We start from the raw sequence: 10,481 nt of genomic DNA on the forward strand, positions 1-10,481 counted from the left end.
TCTCATAACTTGAAATTTTCGGGAAATATTTGAGTATAAATGCATAAGACCTTTTGCAGGCTCGAAAAATGAGGAAAAATCCGAGAATCTGGCAGCGCTGATCAGGTGCAGAGTTTTTTGTGGTGAACTAAACAAAGCAATTTAGTAGAAATTTGAGGGATTATTTTATTAATCAATGTCCTGACCATTATAATTTAAAAAAAAAAATACYGTTTAATGCTGCTCGAAAAATCCAGATAAATCCGCGAATTTGGCAGCGCTGATCAGGTGTAGAGTTTTTTTAGTGAACTAAACAAAGCAATTTTGTGGTACTTTGAGGGAATATTATATCTTTAAAAATGCTGTTTAGTATTTATGATGTTTTCATCATTTGAATTTTCTTCAATGTTAGTATAAGTTTTGAAAWTTTCTATTTTGGGTAAAAATAATTTTTACATAAATCCTGCTAAAATTTGTTAAAGTAATGTGGAACTCTTTTTTAACAGGTGGCAGCATTGTGTTCCATTTACCAGTTCGTTTCAGCTATTTCGACTGCTTTGATGGTCCTCCGCCATTTATAATTTTCAGTGGAAGACTTCATGTGGTGTTAGGAAAAGTTTCGCTAATTTATCGAAAAGTATCAAAAAAAATCAATATATATTTAACAATTTTAATAGAAAAAGGTTTCATATATTCCTTTAAGTGTGTAAAAGTGTTATTTCACTTCTATAAATTCGTGTATCGCATACAGCTACGTTTCAATAGTCTGCAATTTTTTTTCCAAAACTGTGAAAAAATTTTCCAAGAAGAAAAATGAGTGAATTTGCTGCATCACAATCTAATCTAAATCAGTCGCAAGCTTTTGCAGCAGCACTACAACGTGCTAAGCAGGTAAATTTTATACAATACTATATTAAAAATATCAAATTCTATTCCGTAAATTGCCACACACACACACACATGTATATTTAGATAGCCGCAAAGATTCAGCCAAATGCCGCACAACCAAGTGGTGGAGGTTCTTCTAGCGCTGGTATCTCACCTCCATCCGGCGTTGGTTTTAAGCGTAACCACGATGATAGTGATTCCGGTCCGGAAGCCAAACGTTTCACTAGTCCTGGCAACGATTACAATAATTCCAACGGTAGCAGCGTGGGAGGCGGCGGTAGTAATGCTGGTTCGACGAATATTTCTCAAGCACTCGCACAAGCCACTGCTGTTGCACAGCGTTTGGCGGCTACAGCTGGCACAACGGTGGAGGAGCAAATACGCATTCCAGAATCGCTGGTAAATTCAGTATTGGGACGTGGCAGCACTGAGACAATTACCCAAATTCAGGGTGAATCTGGTTGTAAAGTACAGCTGTCACAGGATCAAGGTATATGAACTTGCATTTTAAACCGGGAGATATACATATATATGTATATGGATTTTTTTTATACTGAAAATAGATCGAGTCATTACGTTACGTGGATCCCGTGAGACTGTTACTAAAGGACGCGAATTATTCCAACAATTGTCTAATCGTAATGGCGGTGGAAATATCGAAGTTGTGTTGACCATAAATATGCCCCCACCAGGGCCTACAGGATTCCCACCGTACCAAGAAATTATGATACCTGGCACAAAAGTGGGCTTGGTAATTGGCAAAGGTGGTGATACCATAAAACAATTGCAAGAGAAAACTGGCGCGAAAATGGTTATAATACAAGATGGACCAAATCAAGAAATAATTGTAAATATATTCGAATTATAAAATTTTATTGGAAATTTACTCAATCTTAAATATTTTTAGAAACCACTTCGTATCTCTGGAGATCCGCAAAAAATCGAACATGCCAAGCAAGCTGTATTAGACTTGATTGCACAGAAAGATTTACAGGCAGCTGCGCTTGCAGCTCGTAATAATGGCGGGAGTGTGCAAGGCGCTGGGATTGGCGGAAGTGGTGGCTATAATTTTGGCAACACTGGCGAACAGTGCGAAGTATTTGTGCCGAAAATAGCTGTCGGTGTGGTTATTGGCAAAGGTGGTGACATGATACGCAAAATACAGACCGAATGCGGTTGTAAGCTGCAATTCATTCAAGGCAAGAATGATGAACCCGGCGACAGACGATGCCTTATACAAGGCACACGACAACAAGTTGATGACGCCAAACGTATGATTGACGGACTTATTGAGAATATGATGGTGAGCAAATTAATATTTACAATATAACTTTATAAAATTGTATATAAATATAATTTTAATTTTAGTAATAATTTATATGTAAATATTTTAGTTTTATAAAAAACTACGTTACAATTTACTTTATAATTTGTTGCAAAACTAGTAAATGTATTGTATTTGTATATTTTCAGCAACGACAACAACGCAACGCTAATAGCACTAACAATGGCAGTATGGATGGAAACAATTCCAATTACGGTTACGGTTATGGCGTAAATCACGCACAACAGCCGCCACGTGAGGAAATAACATTTATGGTACCTTCGTCAAAATGTGGTGTAAGTAATATATATATATWTTTTTTGGTGGACTTTAATAATATTATGCCAAAATATTTTTGTTTGTAGATTGTCATTGGTCGCGGTGGTGAAACCATCAAGCTTATAAATCAGCAATCTGGGGCATATTGTGAAATGGATAGAAATGCTGTCAATCCACCATCTGAGAAGCTCTTCAAATGTAAAGGCACCTCGGAACAAGTCGAAGCTGCACGTCAAATGATTGCCGAAAAGATTAATATGGAGTTGCCAATTATTTCGCGGAAGCCCATTAGTGGTAACATTCCTGGACAACATAACAACCAAGGTGGTTATGGACAGAACCCCATGCAAAATGATCCCAATGCCGCTGCTGCCGCTTATCAACAGCAGTGGGGCGGTTATGCACAAGGTTGGGGAGATCAAAATCAACAACAACAAATGATGATGGGCGGTGCCGCAATGGGACAAAATACGGGAGCAGCTGCTGGTGGCCAAGCTGATTATTCCGCACAATGGATCGAATATTACAAGTAAGTTATAATCAAAATAAAATATTTATATATGTTTGTTAAATAAACTGGATATATATCTGAATATTTATAGATCAATGGGCTTGATGCGCGAAGCTGAAATGATAGAACAACAGTTAAAAGCTAAACAAGCTGGTAAGTACAAATATGCTAGAAAATTAACAGCTAAACACGTTTCAAATTATATCTGTTCCTTCAAGGTGCGAATGCTGGTCAACCAATGGGTGCTGTTGGTATGCCACAACAACAGCAAGCACAACAGCAGCCTCAACAGCAGTCACAGCAACAACAAGCACAACAAGGCGGAGGTACAGCAGATTATAGCGCGCAATGGGCGGAATATTATCGTAGTATAGGAAAGATTGCTGAAGCTGAAGCCATCGAAAAGCAAATGAAGGTCTGTTGCATAGGAACATTTTTATTTGAAAGAAAGAGTATTTATATTAAACATATAAAATGTCCATACAGCAAGGACAAAATGGCCAAGTGAATGCAGCAGGCGGCGCCGTTAACAGTAATAATGCAGCAGGTGTCAATAGCAATGCAGGTGGTAGTAGCAACGCAGGCGCTAGTAATAACCCCGCTGATGGCAGCAACAATGCAGCAATGCAAGGTATGACACCTAGTCAATATGCGCAATATTCACAGTACTATGCAGCGGCGCAAGCGAGTCAGGCGGCAGGCGGTGCTGCACCCGGCTATCCACAAGCGGCTTATGGGGGCTATGGCGCACCAGGAGGTGGATATCCAGGCGCGCCACAACCCAACATGCAGCCCGGTAATATGGGTGGCGGACCAAATGCCGCCAATCAGAATAAACAAAAAGGCGACCAGAAGTAAATATTATGTATAAGAGTAACGGCGGCAGCAATGTAGACGTAGCAGAAGTTTGTGTAACGCGTGAAATGCAAAATKATTAATGATGTTAAAGCAGTTGAATGGGGTGAGTTGTTTATGTGAATATGTTAATGATTTTTCATATGTACATTAAAYTTAAAATGCTTCTTGAAAAATTGCTAGATATTTGCTACATTTGAAAATGCCATTTTCACTATATTATTATACAAATTCATTATTTATCACATTTAAAACTTTTCAAACATAATTATGCCTTGTATTTATATATATATATATATATTATAAATCGATTAATTCCTTTACACTTTACTATTTGGTAGATTGCGCCTTATTACAATTGACAACCAATTTACAATTTTTATATAAACTTTTTATTTCACATTCTCACCTTTTACTATATAACTTACTGTATTTGTTGTTACACATATATATATCAATTATGTTATTGTTTTACGTGCCTATATAACGAAATATATACCAACATAAAACATTTTTTGCAGAGGTCACAAATGTCTCAATTACTACTACTTCTACTACTACTACTACTACTACTCCTTACCACTCACAGCAAAAAATTAAAATAATATAAAAAAGAAAATAAAATGAGTCTGCGAAAATGTGTTGGCGTGTGCGAGATGGTTTAAAATATAATATTTTAAATATATATGTTTTTTTAGTTTGTAAGCATAATTTATAGAAACATCAGCAGCATAAACACAAATGAAAAATTAGATAAAAGTCAAGGCGCGACTCTAGATCAGGTTAAATTCACATCTAATTTGAGTGCAAAAAACACATAAAAACATCATAAATACTGCAGACTTTGACATAAAATAGTATTGCAACGCTAACCGAAAGCATCCTTCGAGTGTTTTCTAAAAAAAAAAAAATAAACTAAAAAAATTTCGTGCCGAAGAAAAAAACTAGTAAAAGAAAGTAGTTTTGTTCTATTAAAATGAAAAGAAAAGAGTAAAAAAATGTGAACACTCTCTTAGCTAATGAAATATTTGCAATGTAAGGCTTTAGTGACAATTAACGCTCGTAAATTTCCCACAGAACTAAAAAGGAACTTTTAATCTATATGATTAATGCTTGACATAACAGTAAATAGCAGATATCTTTATACTAAGACGTGCATACAAAAACCAAAATCCGCATTAACGGTCTAATCTTTCATAATAACAGCGAAATCAAATAAAAATGTAAAGTTATATTTCAATATTCTTCCAAATGCACCATCATAGCAACAACAACAACAACTACAACGAAATGTGCACACTCCATACTTAATGGAATGATTCACCTGACAGTAAACAAGAAGCTGGAATATGTCTAAAATATAGTAACACACATACATGTACAGCTCGCAAAATGTCAGCCAAACATAGCAAATGCAACGAGTACGCATTTCTCGCCGCCAATACCGCACTCGACTATCTAAAAGTGGACGTCACTTTCCAGCGCGTTAAAATATTCATTCCCGTTAAATTTTAAATAGAATCCAAAACAAAACAAAAAATGTTGCACGAAACAAAAAGTGAACTGCACGTGGTAAGCTTGGAATTATTTCAAATAAGTGCTGATACAAACAAACAATGCATATAAGATATAAACAAATAAAATTTCTCATAGTGAATTATGCATATTTGCGTTTATTATACACAGTATGAAAAAAAAAACAAAATAAGCAACTTTCATACATATATAAAATAGAAAACATTTGTTTTTAAAAAATTCTTATTATTGATTGCCTAAACAAATACGTCATTTACCATTTTGCAAATGAAATATGTATGTCTATGTAACTTTACTATCTACATACCTATATGTATATTTAAAACATGCAAATTACCATATGTGTACAATATATTATAAGAAATTCAATTATAATGCCAATATAATTATTACATATACAATCATATGCATACATCTGTCTCTTATACACATCTAGATGTGTATAAGAGACAGCCTATATGTATATTTAAAACATGCAAATTACCATATGTGTACAATATATTATAAGAAATTCAATTATAATGCCAATATAATTATTACATATACAATCATATGCATACATTGTGCATATATAGGTATATATTAAACAATCTCTTGATATACTTATTTCAATTAATTAGCATTGAAAATCACAATATGGCGGGTATATTTACTTATACAAGAATGTAAGTGGCAGAAGCGAAATGAAGGATAACCCAAATGGCAGAAAAGCAAAACGCAAATTAAAGAATAAAATGGAGCAGTAGCAACTTATTCTTGACAAATTGATTTAACAATTTTGGTCGAATTGTAGACAGACTCTCAGCTTCACGAAGAAATTTCTTATTGATTTTTTTTTTATTCATATAACTTTTTGGTTCTTATTTATTTTTTTTTTATATCTGATATACATATTATGTACATATGTGTGTTTAGGGTATTAATCTTGATTTTATATTTACATATTTTACCAGAAATGCATATTTACCAATGTTTATTTCCCAATATTATTATTTTTTTCCAATTTCATTATGGAGGAATAAAAANTGGGAACTCTTGCTGTTTTCATACTCATCAGAACCCTTTAGTGGCGGCAGTTGGTGCATATTTTTGGTTTTGTGTATGTTCAACTTCAAATGGCGAAACATTTATTTGATAAATATGAAATAATGACACGAGTCCGAATAATATATGGTGAATTAAAAGTTTTTTTTTTTCAAATTTCATAAAACAAGTGTTTTGGCTCCCAATCTGCATTGGTTTCCTTCACATATCATATTTTGGTAAAAAATTTTACAAGCTACCATCAATGAGACGGCGATGATGTTATATGTTGTTCCTTSTGGTTTAAATGCTGCCTATTAATAAGTGCGTTCAATAATGCTTGAGCTGGATATTACTGTGCCATTTATGTCAATGTAAAAAAACTTCTGTTTCAAGTTTTATATAAAACTACTATAATACAAATTTTATGTTACAGTGTAGGCTTTTTTCGACGATTAATTCGCAAAGGGTGTTTTGAAAATAAGAATTTGTTGATATACATAAATCGGTCAACATAAAAATTCCACTTTTCTGAAGAAATATTTATAACATCTGTTGTACCGCAGCAGTCCTCTTAAGCGAATTTCTAATACTAAGATCATTCAACCAGACGCTTGAGCGCCAATAGCGTATTTTCATATGTTATACAACTTTTCGAAGACAAACTGGAAGAAGCAGCCGCCCATTCAAACCTAAAAAGCTTAACAAAATAGGGGTGGTTATTWAAACCGCAACTGTACATTATTCAACCTGGTTTTAAACTCAAATTTATATAATTTAATAATTGCTTATATTTACATATGCATATATACATATAAAACCACATTTTCAACAATACTTCCAGCGACCATTTAATAAAATATTTTTCGTGTAACCAAAAATTTGTATGCAATAGTTTTTCTATGAGAAAGTTAGCTATAATATTTTCTTTATATCTTTTTTTATATGTACATAAATGACCAACCAACTATGGTTCACTCCCATGTCCTCCGGTACGTTGATTGCACACACGCGTCTTCAGGTCGTTCGATTGGTGATCGAGCGGTCGCACAAACGTCGTTAATGCGAAACTATATGAGCAAAAAGTTAAAATATATACATATATGTGAGGCAAAGTGCGCAAAGTTAATTACTTGAAAACAGAAAGAAAGAAACACGGTTTATGCATACCTTTTCTTGGTAAGATTCATTACATTGATTAACTGTTTTGATACAAACAAATATAATCTATATGAATATATTAAATTTATTCATTTTTCATATATCAAGTATATAAAAAATATATTTGAACATAAAAGTTTTGAACACAATCTATTTACCTTTACATACATGCATATAAACATTTATATGTGTATGAAAATAATGTGTTTCGCTATATTATATTGAACTGAATTGTTTATATAAAACTTTTGCACGCATTATATATATGTGTGTGTTTGTGTGTGCGCCAAAGAACTATTTACCTAACTTAAATACGTACATAACATATTATGTTTTAATTACTCTCTACTATATTGGTTGATGTTATATTGCATAAACATAAATCTATTTCCAGTTAAACAGTTTCTTAAAAGAGCTAAGAGTCTACAGCAAACAATAACTTCTAGTAAACAAGTAGCACTTACCTTCACCCAACTGCCAAATTACCAAATTTCCTACCACTACTACTACTACCACAAACGTACGTACAAYACAAAATAGCAGTAAATAATTTCCCAAACTATGGTAAGCTGCTCTACATGCAATATCTCTTTGAAATTATTATCACGTATGTACATATATTGCAATTTGAAGAAAAAAATATTTACTTTACCTATTTTAAAATGCTGATTTCACTATATTATAAAATAATTGATATACAATTTTTTAATCCAAAAATCATATTTTATATGTTTTTAGTGTCTTTTATTTTTTTTTTAATATAAACCTCCATTTAGTTATTGCTCATTTTATATATTATTATTGTTTATAGACCTGGGTAAAAGTGTACAACAGAATTTAGATACAAAAACAAGTATATTGATTAACAAAAAACATGCGTGAGAGTCCCTTTAAAATGTTGCAACATTTTAAAACGACCGTTAAATATAAAAAAATTGTTTATAAACTTTTTAAATAATGGCAAAGAAAAATACGTATATTTAAACATTTTACTGTTTATAGAACACGAGCACGGAACAAAMTATTTGTTTCGCTTAATTAATCAGAAAACAACAACAACAATATATATAACTATCTAATTTTAAGCATTGTATGAAATGGCAAAAACAATATCACACACATTTAGTGCGGTGTTATAGCTAAAAGAATAACAACAACAATTGTTTTTGTCAGCGAAAAAAGTATAATAATAAAAATATATATAAACACAGTTTATTGGACACGCAAGCGTGTTCAACATAGTTTGAAAAAATAAAATAAAATAAGTAACCTTTAATAAAGCATTGTTTTAACACTGAAAACAACGTATTTATATAATATATATGTATATAAATATAAATAAATGTATATACAAGTTTATATAATTTTCAAAAATTAAAATTATATGGAATACTTATATACAAAATGCGTATCTATATGTATATGTATGTGTATTATTTAGTTTTGTCTAACTTACTTTCAGCTGGTGTTCGCGTAGGCAGCGAAGCACACAGCCGTCAGACACTTGTTGAGCAGTGGGARTCTTCCCATATACCATGGAGCGATGCTTTTTAAAGTGGAATGCAATATCGGAGTTTCATAGCTACTTAATACATATGTAGTTGATATGTAGGCCTCATTGTTCCCTTTTGCAATTGTTGTTTATGTATGTATGTATGTGTTTGACCTTTGCGCATGCGCCCGTTAACTCGTGCTTGACTGTGTTTAACTATGTGTGCGTGAYWTGAACGATGACCCGATTTTGGTCCAACATGTTGGGTTTGTTTTTATGTTACATACACAGGTACATGCATTTTCTCAATGAATTATTATGTTTATCACTATATTGACCGTGTATAATTGCAAATGCGAACATACAGCATACGTACAAACATGATTTTACTATAACTATTTGACTGTTAATGCATATAATTTCTTTATTGTATCAAATTTTGTAATGCAAATTTCATTAGTTATACATATGTATATTTATATATGTATGTATATGTTTATATGTGTATGTGTGTCTGCATAAATATTTCTCGTAGTGTTCTGCTGCTGTTGCTGCTTCTGCCATTATGATGCGCWACATTCTACTGCCTTACGTACATGCTTATCCCTCTCCCTGCACCATTCATTGCCGTTTGGGACACGTCAGTCGGCCTTAGTCGGCTGGTGTTGGCGGCAATACTACGGATTTAGGCGAGCGCAAATGCACGTAATTAATTTTTTCGATTACATTTCAACGTTTTTTAAATACTCCTATTATTATTTTGTATGCATATTTTTATACTGTGCATTGCTTTGTATATGATATATTATATTTATAAACCTTACGAAAATAACGGTTGATGTTGCTGATTCACATTTTAATTTCTATAAGCATTATCCAGATCGCTGTTTGGCATCGGAGATAAGAAAATATTGTAAACAGTCCCACTTATAATGGGATTGGAAGTTTTAAACCCAATTCAAAAGAATATTTCGTATGGTAGCTATACAAACATGTGCTTTCATTTATTTTACGTACATATGTACGAGTGCGGTAACCGAAGTGTCAGATATAACCAATAACAAAAAAAAAAAAACAAAAAACGCGAACTTTATTTGCACCAAAGCTGTAACACCCTTAAAAAGTTTCCAAACAAGAACTTTATTCTACATAATAGTTCAGTTTGGATGGCAACTATACGCTATAGTGGTCCGATCTGAAAAATGTGTTCGGAAGTTTTAGCGTTGCCACCTAAAAATAATCCGTGCCAAATTCCATGGAGATATCTCGTCAGATTAAACAGTTTTCTATACATGAAGACTTTCATGAATATATCTCGTGAAATAAAATAGTTTTCCATACATGGATATATTTTTGATCTTTCAGTTGGTATCGCAGCTACTATATGCTATAGTAGTCCGATATCGATGGCTCCGACAAATGTGTATCTTCTT

At 32.8% G+C, this 10,481-nt stretch overlaps 1 protein-coding gene across 2 annotated transcripts; it reads left to right on the top strand.

Moving 5' to 3' along the window:
* Nucleotides 1-567: 567 nt before the first annotated feature.
* LOC108972996 (far upstream element-binding protein 3) lies at nucleotides 568-8,422 on the top strand. 2 transcript variants are annotated; one of them, XM_018939981.1, is made up of 10 exons: nucleotides 568-870; nucleotides 952-1,357; nucleotides 1,431-1,714; nucleotides 1,775-2,170; nucleotides 2,341-2,487; nucleotides 2,557-2,999; nucleotides 3,073-3,134; nucleotides 3,200-3,396; nucleotides 3,468-3,942; nucleotides 7,417-8,422. In XM_018939981.1, the coding sequence occupies exons 1-9, from the start codon at nucleotides 793-795 to the stop codon at nucleotides 3,837-3,839; spliced, it is 2,385 nt and encodes a 794-aa protein (XP_018795526.1). In that variant the 5' UTR covers nucleotides 568-792; the 3' UTR covers nucleotides 3,840-3,942; nucleotides 7,417-8,422. The 2 variants fall into 2 exon arrangements, with proteins under 2 accessions (XP_018795526.1, XP_018795524.1); XM_018939979.1 differs by lacking the exon at nucleotides 7,417-8,422 and adding an exon at nucleotides 4,358-5,536.
* Nucleotides 8,423-10,481: the final 2,059 nt, after the last annotated feature.

The sequence above is a fragment of the Bactrocera latifrons genome, unplaced genomic scaffold (assembly GCF_001853355.1).
Source record: "Bactrocera latifrons isolate USDA-ARS-PBARC rearing strain unplaced genomic scaffold, ASM185335v1 scaffold_443, whole genome shotgun sequence".
In the NCBI taxonomy this organism is placed as follows: domain Eukaryota; kingdom Metazoa; phylum Arthropoda; class Insecta; order Diptera; family Tephritidae; genus Bactrocera; species Bactrocera latifrons.

Bases quoted from the DNA above. Each gene is read 5' to 3' on its own strand.
- LOC108972996 (XM_018939981.1), top strand. From the start codon at position 793: ATGAGTGAATTTGCTGCATCACAATCTAATCTAAATCAGTCGCAAGCT. The intron at 871-951 runs GTAAATTTTATA...ATGTATATTTAG, and splicing joins CACTACAACGTGCTAAGCAG to ATAGCCGCAAAGATTCAGCC. The intron at 1,715-1,774 runs GTAAATATATTC...AAATATTTTTAG, and splicing joins GACCAAATCAAGAAATAATT to AAACCACTTCGTATCTCTGG.